Here is a 23,164-nt window from a genome sequence, read left to right as displayed (position 1 = left end):
AAATGATCTTGCTCCATTTATTTCTCATGATATATCAGCAAGGACAGAAATACACTGCTAGAGAAAACATTTGTAGAAAGTATATGCATTCAGCAGCTCCTGAAAACAACATGTGTCTGAAAATTCAAATTGGATTGTTGTTGTATTGATATGCACTGCAGCCACACCATTTAGTCTTGCCACTGTCCAGAGATATGCTATCATGCACGCACAGAATATTGTGAATTTTATCAAGAACTGCAAGCAGTGTATTTCAACAAACTGTAGAATCACCAGTGTCACAAGAATCTAGCCATTCCTTGTTTACCTTATTTTGTGAGACCACTTTTCCTGCCTGAGAAAAAAGTTACTATATATTCAGTCACTGGATCTGAAAAGCAACTGTAGATCAGCAAACATTTGTCTGAGCTAGCTAGTCTGAGATGACGTGCAGTTGGTCCTCCCCCTGGCCCTCTAGCGGAGAAGTGATTGCTATGAACCAAAATATTATTGTCTGTTCTCATCCGAACTGACACATTTATAGCTGCAGGAAAACCAACCTACTGCTCTGAAATAATTTTTAACTTTTTGACGCTTCAGCTTCATTCTGTATGTCTCTACAGCTACTTGTGAGGCAAGCTTGTTTTGCAAGGGATATAACACCAGGACACAGCTGTTCAAACTCTGCTGTATGTTTCCACATTACTCTACGTAACCATAAATCCCTTTATGTAATGTTGTATTTTAAAATTTGGTATGGCTTCATGTGGGGCAATTATGCATATTATTTGTCATATTTCTGGTAATCATGAGAAAAATTGATTTAGTTAGCTGCTGCTGAATGAGTTTCAGGGGTGAGAACACAGCAGAAAATCGTGCAACTCCAACTTTCTCCTTATCTATTTATTCTGTTTTCAACTTACATCATAATTTTTATATTGAAAATTGAACTTTTCTACACAGCATGCCTCATTCATTCCATATCTAACACTCTCTCTCTACACAGGATCTCCCACTAAGCAATCGGTTCACAACACCTTCTCAGTGACAACCTTAATCCAACATACAACATTTTGGTAGCCTTCTAGATCCTCATTGCACACCATTCAGAAATTTGTCACTGAATTGGCTATAATGATGCTCAGTGTTTTCTGTTTTTTTTTTTTTTGTTTTTTTCTTCTTGGCAGTTGGAGATTATTTAGAATTCACAGCAGTCTGTCTTCAGCAGAGGATCCCATTTTTCAGCAAATCCTTAGAACTAAAGGGTCTTTCCTGCACTTTGGCACACTCAAACCAAAATCCAGATATTTAGCAGGTACATACATAAACTGTAACCCCGCCACATTTCATCATTCTGAAACAGACACCAGTTCTTTGGGGGACAAATGAAACAGACACCTCCCTTCAGTTTCCCTTATCCAAGATGGCTATAGAGCATGCTGTATCTGCCCTCAGTTATGATGGCTATCATTAAATTTTATGGACTTCCCGCCCAGAAAAAGGATGGCCACCGAAGTGGCATCTTGCTGCCCTTACCTAACATGGCTGCAAAAGCTCACTGCCTCTTTTGGTTGTGTGACCAACAGTGGTTTGCAGAAAAGATGCATGTGCTTACACACCCTCTGTACTCCTGCTGAGCAGAGTATAGTGGTTGATTGCTCCATCCTGAACTCTCTCCATCCTCCTGTTGCTTTCCACTGTTTAAATAAAGATGGGCACTTTCTGATAAGTATCAAATACCTCTTAAAATACTCATATTATAGTTTGTTTCCCCAATTCAGAATGCAGCCACTTCCTGTATTTTTAATTTAAGTCTACGACTCAGCCTCTAATAACTTTTGAACTCAGTAGCCAATTTAAAATAGGATTAAAAAAAGTCTGAGAGAACTAAGTCCATCCAACTTCTCCGAAAGCTGGCACTCACACAGAAGAGGAGGGCTCAAGTTAGGTCCCTTGATGAAAGCAGGCAGAACTCTGTTTGCTGAGCCACTTGGCAGCACCCAGAAATACCGGGCAGCTGGCACATGGCACTGCTTGCCCCTTGGGATTGTCGTAATGGGATTTCTCCAGGGGATAGAGGGAGAAAGGTTCAGGATACTATGATATGGATAGCACAGGCTTAAAAGACACTTAAACGTGGGGTATTAGTTTGTTCTACTGGTCACATAAAACCTTGAGAAAGATATTGTACAGACAATACAGTATGAAATATGTTTGAATTGCATTAATATCTGAAAAACAGTACTTACAGAGAACATCAGTAACTAATATCCCTCTTAGTTCTCTTGATCCTCTTACTCCCTATAAATGCTAATGCTGCTTCTTCATCTTGGATTTGACTTTCAAACTCCTTTCTCAATTAAACATGCATACACAAATACGAGAAATGCTCTCATAAACATTCTTTTCATTCCAACACCTGTTAGTAGCATTTGTTCCCGCTACTTCGTACTCCTTTCCAATTCCAAAATGTTCTCAATTATTTCTACTTTTGCAGCCCTTTCCCTCAAATTTAACTCCTGGTAGACATTTATTTCCCCATTTCCCCATCCTCTTGTTATGTTCCTTTCCTCTTTTTGATTCATTACGGCATCCTGTATGCTATAAACAACAGACATTCAAATTTCCATTTACATAAAAGAGTAAATTAGAAATATAGTTGTCACAATAGTAAAGTCTTACAAACAAGCTGATGGAAGCTATGAGGTGGTGCATCATATACATACACCGTCTGTAGAATTAAAAACTACCAATATACAACCCTAAAGCTTCCACATATAGTCTGTTTTTGTCCTCAAAAATCAAACTTGTGTCTCATTTTGGATTTAATCTCCTTGCTTCAAACACAGATACACAAACATGTTTTTGCTGTTGTTTTTTTCTTGGGATCATTAGAAGAAAAACAGAAAACTAGGCTGCAATGAATCCAACCCTTCCCCCTCAATAATAAGAGTCAAAAAAAAAAGGTTAAAAAAATGACCCTGAGATTTTACTGTGCTATAATGAATAACACAGTAATCATTCTTTCTCTTAGGCACTTCACTGCCTTACCTCAACTGCTATGTATTTCTCTCCTATATTGCTGGCTAAACTGCCTGGCACGGCTCCACTTCTTTCCTCCACGGCCTTCCTGGCATCACAAAACCCTCCCATCTCCCTAATCCCAACACCTTGTCACGGGGTAATTATAGTGCTGGCACAACCCCAGCATCTATCCTATATCAAACAATCTCTGCTTGTTTGCTTTATAGGGACTGACTGACTTAAAAATGAATTCGGACTGGAGGGACCTGTTCTGCGCTAGCCTAATGTATGACCTTGAAAAAGTAACACCCTTTCCTCGATCTCTATAAAATGGGGATAACTACGGCCTTGTGCCATAGTTAATCAGGCCTCTCTGAACAGCTGAAGGAGAACACTGGGCCAGTGAACCCCATCTCTGTCCTCCACTGAACTTTTTATTCCTCTGCCTTGGGCCTGTGGCAACTGCCTCAAGGGGTCCCCCCCAGCTGCCAGACGGTTACCAGAGCCATCAAAACCCAGCCGGCCTCTCTGCCATGCAACATTCCCAAATTTCGCACCTAGGATCACAAAATGTCATGAAAAACACATGGAAGGAAGGCGAGAGGTGTTGGGGAGCACCCTGAACAAACCAGATATTGGAGATAGTGCAGAAACCCTGCTCTGCCTTGGGGTGCCCTCACCTCAGGGAGCGCAACCCCCTCACCTCAGGGCAGGGGGACCCCTACTTCAGGGTGGGTGAGCGAGCCCCCACCTCAGGGTGAGCCCCTCACCTTAGAGCAGGGGAACCCCACCTCAGGGTGCGCCCCCCTGCGTGGAAAGGAGCGAGGGGGCTCACTCACCCTGTAGGAAAAGGAGATGGCGCCCACCTTGGGGGCTCATTCACCTCAGCAACCTTCCCCCGGCTCACCACCTCATAACCGTGCCCTATCTGCGCAGCCCCTTTCCCCCTTCACAGCCCCTGAGCCCCTCACGGGGCTGCCCCCGAGCCCCTCACTGGGCTGCCCCCTCACAGGGGCTCCTCCCGCGCCCTGCAGAGGGCAGCAGCGACCCCACAGGGGGGGGCAGCGGCGGCTTCACGGAGCCCCAAGGCGGCTGCGCGGCTCCCCCTCCACCCCCAGCGCCTGCGCGGAGCCCGGGGGCGGCCTCTCCGCCTCGCCTCGCCTCCGGTCAGGCCCCGCCGAGGCCGGCTCCTCCCTCCGCCTGCCCTCCCCCCCCCCTCCCTCCCTCTCCCCGACCCCCGCCCCTCCCCGGCTGCCGCACCGGGTAGGTTTCCAGTCACTATGGCGGCCGCTGCGCTGAAGGTAAGGGAGGGAGACCCAGCCTCTACCCCCCCCCCATCTCCTCCTCCTCCTCCCCCGGGCCGCCCCGAGCCTCCCTCGGGGCCGGGCACCGCTAGGCCGGGGGGACGAGAGGGAACGAGGGGGGGTGAGGAGGAGGAGAAGAAGGAAGGGGGGCGCCGGGCGAGGGCCGCGTCTGACCCGGTTTGTTTTCGCCTCCGCAGGTCGGAGGAAAGTTTTCGCGGCCGGCGGTCGCCTGAGGAGAGGCAAGAGCTACCGAGCGGGAGGCGCCCGGGCCCGGCCTCCAGGCCTCTCCCGCCGCCGCCGGGTGGAGAAGCGTGAGGGGCCGAGGGGCGGCCCCCCCCCGATGCGCAGCCACCTGCGGAGGGGCTGAGAGGAGCGGAGCTGCGGCCGCCTCTTCCTCTTCATCCTCCTCGTCGTCGTCCTCCTCCTCCTTCTCCTTCTCTCCCCGAGCAGGGGGCTTCTGGCCGGGACCCCCCCTCCCCGGGGCAGGAGGGAGCCTGCCCCACGCCCGGCCCCGCTGGCAGCAACCTGTCAGCCCGCTCCTAGGCCGGCCCCGGAGGAGTCTCCCCTCGCCTCGGTTTGTCCCCGGGAGAAGCAGCTTGCAGCCCTCTCCATGCCTTATCAAGTTCCTTATCTGAGTGGCGGCGAGGAACTGTAGAGCAGTTCGGCTTTATCAGGGGGTAGGGGAGGAAAAGAGCGTAGCGCCTAAATCCAGGACCATCGGTTCGGCTTTGTTTTAATATGCGAAGATGATGAAATGCGGCTTGCCTTGTGAGACGGCTAGATCCCTGTTGCGGAGCGAGGGCTTCGTGGTCACCTTCCAGCTCCTCACCTGTGTGCTTTGAGAGAGGACGTTGATCCTTTTTCCCCCTTCCCTAAACCTTTCTTTGCTTCCATGTTACGTGGGTCAGAATTTTGGTCAGTGTTGTTTACGGAAGGGGGAAAAAAAAGAAGGCAGTTGAGGTCCCAAACAAAAGTATTTGTATGACTCATCTACTTGGATTTGAGACATTCTATCCTTCTTTCAAGGAGCCTTTGCTTCTCTTTGAAGGAATCAGATGCTTGTTCCTATTCTTCCAGAGGAGGATGGATTGAAAGTTGTGCGTTTTAGACTTTTTCTGGGCCACTGCCGATGTTGTTAAAAGACATAATGGGGCTTTTTCACTGGATTATTGCCAGAATTAGTTTACACACTGAAACAATGAGTTGTTAGGCCTCTCATACGTGATAATGTTTGTCGTGCTTTAATGTAAAGTTGCTGTGGAGGTTCGGCTTAAAAATCGTGGAGGACAGTCTGCATCGGAAGAGGTTCTCTTCATCTCTGGTTGGTGTGGCAACCCCAATCTGTCCTCGATGCCTTCAGCCTTGGCCATCTTCACTTGCCGCCCGAACTCTCATCCGTTTCAGGAGCGTCATGTCTACCTGGACGAGCCTGTCAAAATTGGCCGCTCAGTGGCTCGCTGCCGGCCAGCTCAGAATAATGCAACTTTTGACTGTAAGGTGCTGTCCAGGAACCATGCTCTTGTCTGGTTTGATCACAAGACAGGCAAGGTAAGGCGTTTTGCTTTCTTTATTTAAAAATAGTGACTTTCACACTTACTTTAACAAGACCCTGTGTGTTGCGGGTCACTTTAGTTTCACTGTAATAAATACGGTTACATGTGGAAGGAGTAAGATTTGTGTTAAAGTGATTAATTCTCAGGTAAGTTGATAATTTCTTACTGTGTGGAAACTTTACCTATTGTTAAAAGTACATAAAGCAAGCAGTTGAAGATAAGTGATGAAGAATTTGCATGCATATTGTTCATTACTGGGAGTAAGTGATTTTGAGGTGAGTAATAATTAGAAATCTGAAAGCAAAGGATTGTATGAAGGAAGTGGCGTAACAGTATTTTTTTTCAAATGCTGAGAAATTATTCACTGGGCGTGTAAATAAATCTCATCATAAGGAGCCATCAAAAAACTGGCTTTAAAGAATGTTGGATTTGCGTGCCGCTCTTCCTACTTGTCATTTTGAAATTGTGTATAGAGTGTTTTGTTTGGGTCTGATAGAAGGCTTGTTATGACAGCAGGAATGTAGCAAATGGCATACAAGTTATTTTCTCATTGATAGTGCAAATGATATTAAAATATGCCTGTGTTTTATTAACCCATCACTGTTTGTCTCAAAAAGACAGTGGATATCTTGTTAAGTGCAATTTAGGGGCTCTGCAGTGCATGTTTTGTCCACTAGGGATTGAACTGGGACAAGGAAAGCCATTTTATTTAATGACTGTCAAGTTAATTTTAAATTTCCAACAAGAAATGAACAAAGTGCAGATTGCAGTTGCTCAGCACAGTATTTTTTAAAATGTATTGATATTCCACCCTAGAACTTCATCTGCTATAAATTAGCTTTTTTTTTTTTATGTTCCCTGGATGCCCTTCTGTGAAATGTGGTCAGGTGTAGCTCTCGATTTTGAGAATAATATGATCTGTAATTAATGCAGTATTTCTTAGTAGTATGACACAGCATGAAGAATAGTAGAATGCAGTCAAAGTTCTTAAGCCTTCCATTGTTAACTATCCCATGTTATGCAATACTTGGGCATGATGGGACAAGACAAGCATTTAATTTCTTAAGGCTGGGTTATGGCTTGGCTTTCAAGTTACCTGCATGTAATTGTGCGAACTGCTATCTGTGCGTTTCATTAAAAATGTTGTTTTGGCTCTCTAGCGTGTATAATGCGCCTTCTTGGACACTTTAGAAAACTTACATGCAGGAAATATTGCTATTTTTAGTTTAAGCTTAGTTTTTAACCTTTGACTCAAGAAAGTGTTCTGGTTTATTGTACTGTTTTTAAACTCAAAAGCATTGTATGTACAGCTTTTTATTAATATTTCTCATGATTCTTAAACATTTTGAGACTCTCATATACCCTGTGATAGCTATAAATTATTTAGCCATATTAAAGAAGGTTTAATTTGATAAAGCACTGGGTGGTGAGCAAGTCTGCTAATAGAGGAGTTTAAAAGAGTCAACTGGTTTTTAGTTCTCTTTTTAAATGTTTACGTAGCTTGGCTTTACTAATACATGTCAAACAATATTATATATCATTATTCCTTTTATCTAGCTGATCTAAAGTAGCAACTTAGTAGTATTAAATAAGTAGTAAATAAGATGATAACATGTGATACCTCTTGAAATACTGTCGTGTGATGAGCTGATGGGGGTCCTGATGAAAATTGCCCATGTGAGTATCTTGATCAGTAGCCATAATGATCTACTAAATACAGTGGGTTTCAGGTGATGCGTAGGAATATGCTACTATAAATTTTATACATGGTACTGTAAAAAGTGTAAAGTGAGATGTAAAATTTTGGTTTCTGTGTTTGTTTCATTATCAGTGTCATCTGATTTTTGGATCTGTCTGAGCATTTGAATGGTAAATCTTGGGAAGATTGATAGTTGAAGGAGAGGAGAAAATGCATCCTAAGAGATATAAGCTGTTGGGAAAAGGCAGGTAGATGAGCTGTTGGTAAATAGTCTTAATCTTGTATCACAAAAGTGATTTAAAAAAAACTGTGGTGTTTCAAAAGAATAAACAAAACCCTAAAATTATGCCAGAATATTTGCATGTGAGAACGTTTATTATAATTGTTTACAGAACTTCAAATAAGTATGTCTCATCTAGGAATATGTCATTATCCTATCAATGATGTATATTTAAAACCAAATTATTTTTGCTACAGTATTTGTAAACATTTCTTAGGAGCTTATGTATAGGACTTTTACCAGTTCTGTTTTTTGTTGTGTTTTTTTTTTTTTTTTTTTTTTAAATGGAAGATAAAGGACCTTGAAATGTTAACTTAGTAACAAAGAGAAATCTTTGAATAATTCAAAATAGTTCATGAATCATCTGGGGCTATACTTTGAAAAGCTGTGTACTTCAATGGCAGTACCAGTTTCCTGTATTCCCAGTCCATCCTCTTTGCTGCCTCTTGAGCTGTCTTTCAGTTGTACTCTGTTTTTTTTTCTTGAGGGTTTGAAGTTTTGTTTGTTTTTATTTTAGTGAATCATGTGAGTGATCCTGTTTGCTACGTAGCCTGTAAACAACAGTATCAGCATAATCAGGAGGGAAGGATGGAAAGTAGGGAGAGGGAGCATCGGTAAATATTGGTGAGGGAACTATTAAACATTTTTTTTTGAGGCAGGGATATGCTTAAGCTGAAGTGAATCACATAAATACACCAAGTTGAAGATGAAATGTTATTCTGGGTTGAGACAGGTGAATACTTACTTTGTACAAAGACACTCTAACTATGCATGGGAAAAGCTGCCTGCCCAAAGGAGATAATGTCCACGTAACGCTGGCATTATTAATGATAAAAGCGGGGTGAGTCTTCAAGATCACATGTAAATAGCAATTAAAAGCAGATGTTTAAAGTTACATTTCTTTTTTAAAATGTTTTTGAACACATACAAACCTTTTGAGCATGCAAACCTGAAAAAGTAATGGTGGAGGCAGTGGAGGGGGGGAAACTTGTACTCATTTTTTTCTGTGCTTAGTAGAATATTTATAGAAAAACAGCGCAATGTCTCCATTTGCTTGTGTTTATAGAAACAGTGCAATGTCTCCTTTTGCTTTTTGTGGCTTTTTTCATATATCAGTAACATGAGAAGCTTAAGCTTAGAATTGATTTTGATTTTTTTTTTTAAGGGGGGGTGAGTAATTACATTTGGATCCTTTTAAGAGAGGCCTGTAGAAATGAGTCACTAGATATGTAGGAAGTGGATGTTGTGCTGAGCAAGGAGTGTTCCAAAAAGTGTGAATCAAAGCAAACCAAAGTGTGCTATGCTTCAGAAAATCTAAATGTGTTAGTTCAGTTTCTGTCACTGCAAATGGACAGAAACAATGTAAAAGCTGTTTAATTGGAATAGTATTAAACCTGAGTGTTTTTTTGTTTGTTTTTGTTTTGTTTTTTAAAAAAAGCAAAGTAAAAAGCCGTGATAATTTATGTGTGACTTCTCCCAGGCTGAAATGCTTCTGGCAGATGGGAAAGAAGCTTTTGGTACAAACCTGAAGTTTCCAGCAGGTATAACAGAGAATTCAACTGTGTGAGAAGTAAAGTATTGTCTTAGACCAAATGGACTACAAATTACTGGTCATTTTTAACAACTGAAAAAATCTGTAGGCACAAGCTTCCATGTTAGGGTGGCAGTTAATACTACTGTTTTCATTTAAGTCAGCATGGGTATGAATTGAGTTGAACAGGCTCATGTTATCTTGGTTACAGAAATGCTAATTAGTAGATTAAAAGCCAAATAGTCAACATGATAGCAGATGAAGTTTATTAAGGCTGTACTTCATGGCTTCTAGCCTTAAATTATGTGGGATAAAAGAATGTTAAAGAATGTTCCCTGCAGGGAGCACCCTCTTCAAACAAAACAACAAAAAACCAACCCCAGAGATACAGCCAGGGAACTACAGGGTGGACAGATTTGTGTTGGTCCCTGGGAAAGTCTTGGAACAAGTCTTGGAACACATTTTTGGCCACGTGAAGGAGGTGATTTGGTAAAAGTCAGCACAGATTCAGCAGGGACAAATCATCTCTAGTGAGTGTGGTTGTCTTTTATGAATAATTCACTACATTTGTGTGCAGGGGAAGGCAGTGCACACTATTTACGTTGTCAAAAGCCCTGCTGAAGACAGCGTTTTCCATGGCAGTCTTCTGTCCCAGGTAGGGCATTGTGGTCTGGACAGCTAAACAAGTAGATGATTTTAAAAAAAAAAACAAAAAAAACTGGTTGGAGGATGAAGCTTGGGGAGTAGTGGCTAATAGGTGGCAATCCACCTGAATGTTGGTAATGAGCAGAATGCTACAGGAGCCTGTACTGTGACCTCTTGTATTTAACATCTTTATCAGTGACCTGAGGGAGGTACTGGAGTGCACTCTCCAAGGCAGGGTCATGAAGTTGATGCGCTTGAGGACAGGGCTGCCATCCAGAGGCCCGCTGCCTTGCGGAAGGAAACCTCAGGAGCCCAAACAGGGACAAACATGAAGTCCTGCGCCTGGGAAGGAGGAACCCCGTACAGCTCTGCTGGCTAGGGACCAACTGCCTGGGGAGCAGCTCTGCTAGAAAGGACTTGGATAAGTTCTGGTGGGCACAGCAGGCTGAACAGGATCCAGTAGTGTGCCTAAGTAGCAAAGAAGGCTGAGAATGTGTTAGGCTGTAATAAGAGGAGCACAGCCAGCGATTATCCCCCTCAACATTTTGTTGTGTCATGTCTAGGGTACTACATCCAATTTGGACCAACAATTTAAGAAACATTGGTAAATGGGACTCAGAAGATTAGTTGCTCTTTTTTCTTGCTGTATTATACAAGGGATAAATATGTTTTGACTGTGGAAGGAAAAAAAATATAGAAAGGAATTATGCTGTTCAAATAACATTACACGTTATGTTGTGTGGAGGTCAAGACTTCGGGAAGACTCAAAGTAAAGGACACCTGCCTAGGACATGGTGTATGTTCAGAAGTGTTTAGTAAATCTGTTTCACAGAATTTAGTGGGATATGAAAAACGGTATTTGGGGCTGCAGGATTTTCATGAGAGGTTATTTCTGCTGCCACCTATACAGATACCTGTATGATACTCTGGGCTGCGTGGTGCTGGTCTATGTATCAAATGTTTAACTTGTCATGTATGGATAGCATTTCTTTAGATAGGTGACATGTTTGATGTTTATTTTTCCTGTAATACCTCTTTTCAGCATTGTTACAATTGTCTTTGAGAGCTGAAGAGTGCTATCAGTATTTTCAGTGTTGCACTGTGCTTGCAGTCTGCAGTGTCTGCTGAAGAGATACTTTATCTTCCAGACATTGATTGTTTATTCCAAGCGGCCTGGGAGACTGACCTGGGATCTTCCCTAATGCTCCGAGGTGAAATTTCAGTGCTTAGATGCTTTTAGTGAGAGGGTGAGATCAGCCAGCCTGTACGGATACTTGTTAATATTTTTATGTAAGTGCTCCTCACCCTGAATGAACTATCTAATTTTATGCTGGTATAATCGTAAGTAGGATAGAGTAGGGTGTTAACAGTTTCGGCAAACTTCACCAAAATGTTTCCGTTAGAAGCCATGTAGAAGGTCGGCTAGCCATTTATAGCAGAGGTGAGCTGCTGCCGATAAGGATTTCCCTGCAGCAATACCATCTAGAGCCACTGCTGCAGAGCTAATACTGTAATTCTTGGAGCTGATCCACTGCAGTCATGATGCATCTGTACTGAGCCAGGAACGCCAACACATTGATTAGGTTTTAAAAACAAACAAAAATCCCTTTTGTATTTGAAATGAATTTTTACAAACCTCAAATGAATTATGTTACTTAGCAGTAATGAAGGCCAATAAATGTGTTTAGGCCTCTGATGCCATGGTTTACATTTGTTCCTGGTTCTGTGCTTATAAATGTAAAACTTTGCTCCCTAACACACCTCTGTTATTCAAAATCGTGTAAACTTTTTTTCTTTGAAAAACTTCCATGTGTTACTTGCAGTAATCCGTTGCTCTTTGGCAGGCAGACTTACATTATACTGGAGAAATGCTTTTCATTTGTTTTGCCCTCTCATTTTTCTTAGCGAGTTTGAACAGTTTTGGTTGCTTCATTATCTAGCGAAAGTAATTGTATTTGTGTCCTTTAAGGAGCCGTGTGGGTTACTAGTGTTTATCTGTGTCAGTGCGCTGCTTTGAGTTGATTTCAATCTGATCTGGCTGAAACTTTGCAAAATGTGTAGACAAATTCATCAGCTGATTTATTGCGTTCTGTTTTTTTAATTTCTTTTAATAGATAATGTAAAATGAAAGTGGTGTGAACTTCGTTGTTTACAGACCAACCTGGCAAGTGAAAGGGAAGGAAGACTGCTGTCTCCGTCCCTAAAGCTAGCAATTTTACAGGCTATTGCTACTAAATTATATGATTGTTTGTTGTCTCTGGATTATTTTTATTTTTTTTTTGAGTCATCAATAATTGCTTCCTGTTGATGTTACTAACTTGCTGAGTTTGGATCATCGAAGAACTCTAAGTTAAGTCTTGCTGTGGCAATGCATTGGTGTTCCTAACTCATCTGTATCTCTAGGAGTATTTCTTCATGTAGCAGAATTGAGGGAAGAAGGCTTGAAGCACTGTCAGGTTTTTGTCCAGTAGAGCCACACCTTTTTTTCAGTCTGGTTTAGGAGTGAGAACCTCTGGCAGAAAGGTGGAGTGGGCTGCAGCATCTTAAACCCCCACAAGATGTGTGCCAGAGACTCTGAACAGTTTCCTTTTTGAGAAGGAAAATAATTGTGCTGGAGACAGACACTCAATCAGATACAATTTTGGCGTTACCTTGCACCAGACACACAGGTATGTGATTGAGCGATGTCTTAGAGTTCATTTCAATCTCAAAAATAATGATGAACTTCCAGCAGGCTTATGACAGAAAGTCCCAAATCCTGAATTAACGCTGTAGTTGAGTGGAAAAGCACAATAAGCCCTAGCAGTAAACTTGCAAACATAAAAAGTAAATATTAAAAGTACTGGGATAGTCAAGGATAGTTAAGGGCTTGAGGAATGTATAATATTTTTGCAAAAGTAAGTTATACACTAGTTAATGGTTCATTTCTGTATATTCTCATAAGTACAGCCATAATATGTCTTCCATAAAAATAAAATTAATGCAAGAGCTTAAGGTTAAAAAAAGTTGTGGATGTTTGTGTATAGACTAGAAATCTTTTTAAAGGAAGGAGTCGAAATGCTTATGTTTCAAATCAAAGAAGAAAAACTTTGGTATGGGCCAAATAGATATTTGTACAGCACGTTCTTTTGAGGACATTTGGTACTGGCTGCTGCTATTTGCATATGCCATCGGTCTTGCCTGATACAGCATTTTATATTCTTAACTGGCACTTTGTCAGAGTTGTGCCTTTTCTGGATGTTGAGCAAGATTACGTTTACACATAGATTTTCTAAAACTTTGGTATCTTTTCGATGATGCAATATTAATGCTCTGTAAAAGGTTTTTGTTTGTTTAACACTTTACTCCCTTCTCCAAAATGAAACAAAAACAGATTTTGATGACTTTGTCTTGTTTTCTGTTACTAAATTTCTTCTCTTGAAGTGTGATACTTAACCGTATGGGGTAGAAGCCAGATCTCCTGGGTTTGCAGAGCTGGGCTTTTAGCCTGTCTGCTTGTTTTCCTTTTAAATTTCTGGTGACCTTTCCAGTGATTTCTGGCACAATTAATTGGCCACTCTCTCCTCGTCTGGTTGTCGGCTATGATAGTTGAATGAACTGACAGGCAGTGGCATTGCAAATCAATGTTGATGGTATTATTACTTGCAATTTTATTCTAGCATTGCTGTTTTCTGTACTTAGATTTACCAGTTCCAGGTGCTTGAAGACTCTGAAAGCTTTCAGGAGACATAATGAATTATTTGAAATTCTTAACGTTTTCAATTTTGTTTGTGGGGAGAAACAAAACAAAACAAAACCAATTGTTTATATTTGGATGTGAAATAATCCACTCTGCAGACAAAATATTCTTCTAATCTTTGCTCTAGATAGGTAATCTCAACCCCTTGTTATTTTCTTGCTGTCGTTACAGGGATTCCTTTTGCTGAATGTCAGAGGATTTTTAAGGCTATGTGGAGTCAATATTATATTATTAAGGAACAAACTATAAGTTTAAATATCTTTTGTTTCTGTAGGTTGCAGAACTGTAAGTCATTATGTACACGTATAGCTACTTGGAAGGAAGTTAGAATGCTATGAACAAGGGCTGCCAAAGTGCATGGTATGGACGGATTGTCACAGAATAAGTTAGGTTGGTAGGCGCCTCTGGAAGTCATCTAGCTTCTCAGCAGGACTAATTAGGTTGTTTGTGGTCTTGGGACAGAATTTTGGGTACAGAATTAATCCTCAACAGCAACAACAAACTAAGTTTGTAAGGATGGGGTCAGGCATATCTGCTAGGTAGGCTGCCTGATATTGCTATTGTCTTAAGCTGTGTATGTTCTGAGGACCTAGAACTTTCTGTATGTGTGTGTATGTATATATACATATATATATATAAATCTAGTATTATGAAATACCTAGAGTACTAATTTTATGGTGTAACTTAAAATTCCCGCCAAAATATGTCAGCTAGAAATTTTCTTAGAATGTACTTGACAAAAAGAAGTACTAGATGAAAGACATAATAATGTTCCTAATTCTCTCCTAGTTCCATAGGGGTGGAAATAATTCAACACTTTCACTTACAGCTCTCAACCACCACTTCCTTTGAGTTTTTAAAAAGGGGAAACTGGTTTTTTAAATCTTCCTCTTTGAGAACTTTTCCTGGACTGCATATTCCAGAGTCTGTAGGAGAAAGACGAGAATACAAATCATCATAGAAAAGGCATATCTGTTTTTGAAATCTATGTGGCTAGCTGACACTAGATAAAGCTACAATTGTGCTGTTTAGGCGGGGATTTCAGTGGGTATATAAATATTGTTTGTGACTATAAGCCAGAGATTTGGTCTGTGGACAGAGACCTTCCTAAAAAGTTAAAGGAGGAACTGATGGACTACTTTTATGGTAATACAGAAATGTGGTTATTTTTAGTCACTTTGAATGCTCTTTACCATAGCTTCATCCTGATTTTTGGTTAAATTAATGAATCTGACTGTTAATTAGAAAATTAAAACACTGTTTGTTTTGGGTGGTTTTTAACTATCACATAAACAGAAGGGGAAATGTTTGGTGGTTTTTGTACGTGAACAAATGTGTTGACATACACTGACAACTTTCAAAACTCGCTTTCTGTTTTGGAATCTGTATACAATCACTGCCACCTACTCAGTCAGCACAGGTTATACATGCATCCTATCGCAGGCTGTTGCCTTCAGAGAGTTTTAATATAGATCTATCTACCTTTTAGCTTCAGGTTGAGTTAATCTGACCCCATGTTCCAGAAATGGGTTTGAGAGGTGTTAGTTTGGTAAAAACACTGCACTAACACAGCTGCCCAGACTTCTTTGAGCTACTCTGGGAGATCCTGATTGCGTTCCTGGGGGCTCTTTCAGTTATCCTTGTTCTGGGATTTTCCACATAGCATGGTGTAAACGTGCCTGAAATTGAATTATCTTTTATGCAGATATAAGGACAGGTGGGGTTATTTGGTCTCCCCTGGATGATCAAATCAAAGTGCATTCAATTTTCTTCTTCCCTTTCCCACAAAGCTTTATTTCGAGTCTTCCCCGGGGTAGATGGTACTGGATGAGTTTGAGATGATGATGTAAGTTTTATGATCTAATATTAAAGAATGATGATGACTAGTCTTTCTTATGAGATCTGTAACTTGTGCTCTTTGATGTATTTTATAGTTTAAACTTGCTGTGCACAACTTCCTTTATAGTTGCAGTTTTGTTTCCAAAAGATTTACAAAAATAATTGCTTTTTAGTATCCTTTAAAAACCTTTAATGAGGATGTAGTTTCGAGTAATGTTAGGGGAGCTGTAATCTTGTTACATTATGTCAGTGACTGGATCTGTCTGCTGGTGTCATGCCTCAACCTAAATTAAGTCTAAAAAGTACGTTACATAATGATGCTTTAAATGCTGCTTTAGACAGTTTTTTACGTAGGTGAGCAAAGCTGAACCAAAACTCTGCATTGTCTCCTATCCAGCGCAAATACTGCAGTTAATAGAAAGATGTAAGAAATAGTAAGTGCTTGCTAATACTCGTGGGCATTTGGAAAAAGTAATGCTTTTATTCCACTGTTGTACTCGTGCTGAGGTTTCCTGAGTATTCCTTCTTAATTCTACTTAATTGTTGACGGTGCTTAGAATTGGTAATTTGTATATTTTAGTGTTCTGAAATTGAGGTCCATTATCTGCATCCGAAAGGAAGCTTTTGCCTGGTGATGTTTAATGAGGTCTTTGGTGTTAGCACTGAGGAAAACTTTTTTGATACCATCAGGTTGAAGCTGTTTTTCCAAGACACTCTTGATTTCCTATTTAGTACTAACATTACAAATTACTTGGCAATTAAAGAGTAAAGATCCGGTGAACCTCTCATTCTGTTTTGCTTTTTTTAAGCTGTAATAAAACATGAGAAATTACTTGATGCTGTGTTAAAAAGTAAGAGAAAAAGGAAATGCAACAACTGACCTTCCAGATTTGAGGGGTTTACTTCAGATTTCTTTTTTTGACCAACCAAAACCAAAACAAGCAAACAAAAAAACCCTTAGATATTTTTTTTTATTTAAAATTTCTAGTCCTCAACTGTGCAGGAGCTAAGTATTCTAGCCATTGATAAAAGTTTGGTGGCTTAACAATTGTCTGTTCAAGAGTGGCTGCCTTTGTGTGAATGGTCACATCTATGACGAATACGAGGTACTTTGGTTTAGTCCGTACCTGAAAGCTAAGAGTAAGTGTGGGCAGCTGCTCGGCTTCTGAGTCCCAAGCTATTATGGGCCAGGCTGTTAGCATTTACTAACACAACAGTAAATGCTGATATATTGGGAAATTGCATTTCAGTAGAGAGCTTTTATGGCAGGGTCACTTTTAGAATGAGAATCAGTGATTATATATGGTCAGAAAACATTTTTTTAACTCAGAACTGAACTACTGCATTACACAGCCAACTTGCATTTTTATTTTAAAACTGATTGCATTTAGTGGATGAGAGAGCGGGAGTATAAGCAAGCAGCAAACAACAAAGGGCAGAAATGCTTTCTAGGAATAGTCCCTTCAATCTGAAGAGAAGTTGCAGCTTTTGGGAAGTTCTTTTTGTAGTCTAAAATAGCAAATAACGTGGGGAGAGCACACAAGCAAAACATATTTCACACCAAAGCAAGCGGGCAGCTTTCTGCAGTTTTAGTATTACTAGCGGCTGTGTAATTGCTAGGATGTTAAAAAGTGTTTTAGTGAGTGTACTGAGTCAAATATGAAAAATGGGCCAATTCAGCCTTTGCTTTTATGGTTTTTGCTTATAGTTCACGCTCTGGGGTTTACTTTCCATAAAGCTAGAGAAGCTACAGTGGGTGGAGGGGATGCCCTGCTACTGATCTTCCAGTTTGTTTGTTTTTTTCCCTGTTGTTGTTCCTTTTGTGGTATTTCATTACCTTATTGCGCTCATGGAAATACTAAAATAGTATTTGAATTGTTTGCATTTCTGATTGTAGTAGAATTTCTCATTATTTGTGCTTTTTATAATTCTTGATGAAATGTCCCATTTCAGTGGAAGAACATCAGTAATAAATCAGAAAAAGATAAAAAAGGTATTAGATGCACTTCATTCACTCATACAGCTGGCCAGGAGGGCAACTTTCTTTAACCGTGTCAATGTGCAGGTCTTGAGGGCTTTTTGCAAGTTTTTTTCTTTTGCTTTAAGCATAAGCTATGTTGACTCTCTGCTGGTTGGGATGAGCTCCTTATTTTCCTGATGGACTGTATTTATGACCAATTGAAATAGTGTTAGATATATGAGAATTTACTTTTTTAATGCGGCCTTTGAAGTATGAGCTTTGGTTGTTGGCATCTTAGAGGAGGGAGGAGAAAGTTTATCTGCTTCAGAAAACAAGGTTTTAGAAGGAGCTCTGTGACCTTGCTTGCAGAACGGCGATGGGAGGAATGTCCTGAATATTTATTTGATACAGACAGAAGTGGTGAAGTCAGTTACAGTGCAGCTCAGTTAAAGTGCAAAGCACTTAGACACCTGCCTACACTTGAGATATAGTAAGGACATTAGCATTTAAATGCCTGAATTATAATAATTAATATATTTGCTTAACATACTAATAGTGTATTAAGCCAAACTTTAGAGTTTTGGAAATATTTAAATACTTCCAAGTTTTTCTTGAGTGTTATGACTTCAACATCTGGAAAGTAGGAATGAATGATTGCTCTTCACAAAGTAAAGCATTAAATTTTTTTTCGGTTATGCTGGTATAATGTTTGGGTAAAACTTAAGTGTCCTGCAGCAGGAAGTGTGTATGTCTTGCATCTTTCCACAGTGCTAATGAGAAATTGGAATATGAAAACTGGTGGAAGATGGAGTCTTTGTTACTTTCTGCAAGACTCAGTGCTGCAGTTTAGAGAGTGATGATGCTCTTTAGTTTCCAGTTCTCCTGTCTTAAAGGATTTCAGTCCACCTCAAAAAGTACTTGTTTCAATATGTACTTTCTAGCTCCCTTCACAAAACAGCTAAATCAAATAGCATGAAGCAAAACCTTGTCAATGTGATCTGTATTTTGTCCAGTGAAAATATCTTTTTTAGAAAGCCCAACATCACTGAACCTGCGTATTTCTGAGCATGTGGTTGACAATTGTCATTGAGAACAAGATGCTCTTGCCAGTAAGCTAACAGAGAGTGAAATGGAGTAGGCAACAAAGGCACCATTGAGCTACAGCATCAGACTGAAGTGATCCTTGTTTCATATTTCCAGATCACTTGAGACCTAGTGCCTATGTAGCTGTGAGTGCTTTAGTTTTTGTTGTGGGTGTTCTGGCTGTTTTCTTGGTAATTTTCCCAAAGTAGTTCTTGGAAGTCAGATGAGCCCTTCTCCGTGACTGGTGCCCCATCCATCCTGCCATCCACACACCTACCCTTAGCTCAGGCTGCTCTGACAACAGCTTGGCCATAGATGTCAGCTCCCCTGCCTGTGCTCTAGGCTGTGTGCTCCTGTATTCCGCCCATTCATGGGGAAGAAAAAAAATTCCAGCCATTCATAAGGAGCTGCCCTATCTACTTGCTGTCTGTTTTCAAGCACCCCTTTCTCACTGGGTACTACACAGTCTATACGTGTCTTCCCAAAAGTCACTGTGATCCTGCTTGCCACCTTCCCCTTCCTGCTGTCCCTCTCTGCAGCGCAGGAAGGCAGGATTCCCAGGGGCTGTGGCGGTGTCCCGTCTCAGCTGCAGCTTTGGATCCTTGCAGTTTTGTCCAGGTTTTTGTAGCAGCACTTGTGCACAGATGATTTTTCAGTGTTAGGGGTAAACGAGTCAAATGAGACAAGCACCACGGCAGTGAAGATACACCATGGAGTTTGATGCTGTTGAAGATTTAGTGAAGATGGGAGAGAGACCAGGTGATTGATGTTGCAAGTGGGTGGAGTGATGCAAAAGGGAATATTGAAACTTGACAACAATTGAAGTTAGATTACACACTTCAGATTGCAAGTTGCTCTTAAAAAAAAAAAAAAAAAAACACAAAAAACCAACTCACATAACAGGAAACATGTATTACCACTTCTCCTTTTTAAATTTACTTCTACCATTAAGTGTAGTACTTGACAAGCAGACTTCTATGCTGGTGAAAAAAATCATCGTAAAGGTTAGTTATCATTTAAGGTAACAAAGCTTTTCCTTGAAAAATTTCTGTTAAGTTTACTGCTTGCATATTTCATTTTTAAGAATGCGTATTTCTCTCAGCTGAATTTCTTCAGTTCTATGGAAATACTCTTAACATGATAAGTGGAGCCATCTTTGTGAGCAACGCAGGAATAGCATTTATCATTAGCTTCTTGTGCAGCAAGATAAATGTTTCTTGATCAGAGTTTTCATTGCAAATGTAAGGTAGGTTGTCTTCTGTTAAAGATGTTAGGGAGAGTAGTTCCATATGTCCATGTAAGCCTGTTCCTAAGCTCAGTGAGAAATACGCAGTCTCTGTGCCATAACTGTTTGTTCTATGGAGACTTCTTGTTTACCACTTCACCTGTTTTTAAATGGGTTTTAAATAGATTTTTTGAAGGTTTTTTGACACTCTAATGGAAAGCATTGGATTTGAGGGTTTGCTTCAGTGGTTTTGCTTTGTATTTTAATTAGCAGCATAGAGCTGCTGGTGTTTATTTACTTTGTTGTCACAGCTCAAAGAGTTTATAGTTGGTGTAGTTTTGAATATGTTATTTCATAAAATTCAGTTTGCACTGTAGTTGATACAAAGTAGAGATAAATGTTTGAGTCCTCAAAGTGGCACGAGGGATTACTTTTCATATCTGCAGAATGTAAAAGTTCTAATAGTTGTCTTCAGAAATCCAAGGCATTTATTTTTTTCTGAGACTCTCTGTGACTGTAAATAGCGATTTTGGTCTGCTAAGTTTGAACATCCATGTAAAACAGTATCGGAAATGAATGGAAAACAAAAATTTAGATGAAATGTGAGAAGTAAAAATACAGTCGCTCAAATTAAATCTTTATTTGCTCTGTTAGTTACGTATTTGGAGAGTGACTCTTAATGTAAGATAAGGAGGATTAAGTACTGCTTTATAATGATTTCTGTGCTCCAAAATGAGGAGAGTTAGAAGTATTTTATTATTTGGCTGAATTAAGGCTTTTCTTTTTTAAATCTTATTTCTGTTTTATTCTTGAATTGGTTTAGGGACTGAGTTCTTCTGGTATATACTGAATTTTCAGTTGAAATGATGGCTACACATAAATCTGAGAGGAGTTAAGCAGTAATCTTTGTAGTTAAGTGTTGTGGAGGTTCCAGCTGTTGACTCACCATGGGCACACCTCTCCTGCTCCTGGAGTTTATAGAGCAAGATGCCAGTAAATATGCATTTGTAATACAAGTGTAAACCTTTAGAAAGAGGGGAGTGGAAGAGTAAAAAGTGATGGTTGTTCCTGAATAAAGTTTTCAAATAATTCTCATCTTACTGGGAAAGAAATGTGGCATTCTGGCCCAGTGCAGTGATACTTTACTGCAACTTACAGGATTTTACTGTTGAGTGAATCGCTTTGCTTAATGCCTATAATGTTCTCTTAAAGTTAAGGGGAAAAAATGCCAGTTAGACATTGAGTATATGAATGATTAAATACAGAGAGATTTTCTAAAATTGTTTAGTACATTTGTAAATTATTTTAAACAATATAATTTAGACATTGGTAGAATAGTTAGAAATAAAGTATTGAGTTCAGTGAGTTTGAAATGCCTGCTGGTTTTCATCAGATTAGTATCTGTGTGAGTTGGCCTGGGATTTTTCTTTTTTACATTGTTACTCTGAACTGTCGCTGTGGCTTAACACTCTTGTTTACTGTTTCTTTTATTTAAATGTTCAAGCTAAACCTTTCAAAAGGAAGTGAGGAAAACGTCACCATTCCTGATGCGCCTATTAAGAAACACTGAGGTTATAAAACCGTTGAGAAACTCAGAGAAGGTGGACGATAACAAGTGAGATGCTTTGAGCTGGTTCTTGTTAGCTCTGCCTGAGTGACTGGTGTTGGGAGTCTGGAGGCAGGAAGCTGGCAGGCTGTCCCGTGTGTGCAGCCTGTAGGTAGATAGGCTGTTCAAGCTGTCCAGCTTTGAATTTGGTGTGAAAAGTGCAATTTAACAGTGTAAAAGGGGGGACCTTGGTTAAGTGCTTATTTGGTCTTGTACCTAACTTTAAGAAAGAGATGAGAAAAGCAAGCCATGGAATAAACAAACACCAAGGGAAAAAACAAAAGCAGCTTATTTGTCCCATGAGAGCTTGTAAAGAATTTCCTAAAGTATTTGCCTGCAAGTGCAGCACTCCCTGGTTTTTAAGATACCTTCTATTGAAGGTTGAACCTATAGTGCAGGATGTTCAGTGGTGTGTTTTGGTCACTTACATGCTTTGGACACATCTCAGTTCTGTGGTGGGAGGGGACCTGGCTGCACTTGGTTCCTCCACATGCCCGATTTTCCTTCCAAAAGAAACCAGAGCATGTAAACAGGGAGGAAGCTGGGGACGAGGCATGGAGCAGCTCTGAGAGCAGATGGCTGGGAGAAGAGAGAGGCTGTGCACTGCCCAGCTCGCCTTCCCTGCAGTTGGGTGCCCTGTGAAACGTTACTGCTGCATGGCATAGGCCTCGTGAGAAAGAGAGAACTTGTCAGGATGCAAGATGTTGAAATACACAGAGAAAGCAGAGAACTGACTCCTGACACTTCCCTGAAAACTTAGCTGGGGGATACTGAGCGCTGTCAAGGAATGTGCTGTCCAGTAAAGCCAGGCGATGTGTAAAGGCTGAGCTTGTGTGCATGTTTCTTTCCAGGAACTGCCACTGAATCTCTTATTTAAGAGTATCTAAAATTAAGCTGGTTCTTCAAACCCCTGCTGTCAGATGGCAACAGAGGAAGGAGGTAGTGTTAAGATCCCGCAGGAAAAGGACTTGCTTCCTCCTTTTGAAGCCCGCAATAGGCAGGCTAATTACTGCCTACTAAGGGAAGCAGCATGGAAAGGTACTTTGATGTAAGAGAATCTTACCCTTCATTTATTGCCTTTATCTTCCAGGTTATGTAGCTTCAGTGAATATTCACATGGATCTGTATACAAGCAAGCAGGAGAGCTGTTACCGATCTCTATATAAAATGATCATTCCATTCTTATTATAGTAATAGCATCTTGTTTTAAGACTGGGCAGGCAGCCTTTAATCTGAAGCGTTTTACGTGTTTTCGACAGGTAAACACTTTGTAAAAATCCATCTAGTAAATTGTTCTAGCAAAAGAGACATTTTTTTATTTTTTATTTTTATAAATGATGGTGTTGAAATAATGCAAAGCTACAATAATCCAACAAAACGTTCTGGCTGGCTGCATCATCTACAGGTTTTGATATGCCTGGTATTTGCATAGGACCTCAGTACACTGCCAGGCTGCAGGAGAAAACTATGATTCAGAGGAGTACAGAAGAAACAATGAGGGAACACATTTCTCTTGAATTTGTGTGTAGTCATGTTGCCCTTAATGCTGCCAATTCGCAGAAACCCAAGTTATTTTCCTTTGAAGCAAACTATGGATAACATCTAATCCTAATTCAAGGTTATTAAAACTTCATACTAATACTAGACTATGCTACCTAATTATAGGTAGCGTAAAAGACTTGCTGATTTTTCTTTAA

General features: G+C 40.4%; 1 protein-coding gene across 30 annotated transcripts in view; it reads left to right on the top strand.

Annotated features, from left to right (window-relative positions):
- Positions 1-5,523: 5,523 nt before the first annotated feature.
- SLMAP (sarcolemma associated protein) overlaps positions 5,524-23,164 on the top strand; it is an 81,490-nt gene continuing 63,849 nt past the window's right edge. For 28 of the 30 annotated variants that reach the window (XM_084531219.1, XM_084531220.1, XM_084531225.1 and 25 more), the window contains exon 1: positions 5,524-5,855. In XM_084531219.1, the coding sequence (XP_084387345.1) occupies positions 5,658-5,855 (198 nt within the window). In that variant the 5' untranslated portion in view covers positions 5,524-5,657. The remainder of the gene's footprint in view (positions 5,856-23,164) is intronic. The other 2 variants (XM_084531223.1, XM_084531228.1) reach the window with 2 other exon arrangements.

The sequence above is a fragment of the Aythya ferina genome (assembly GCF_964211825.1).
Source record: "Aythya ferina genome assembly, chromosome: 10".
NCBI lineage: Eukaryota > Metazoa > Chordata > Aves > Anseriformes > Anatidae > Aythya > Aythya ferina.
Note: the sequence above shows the minus strand (reverse complement) of the source record. Positions and strands in the feature narration are given on the sequence as shown.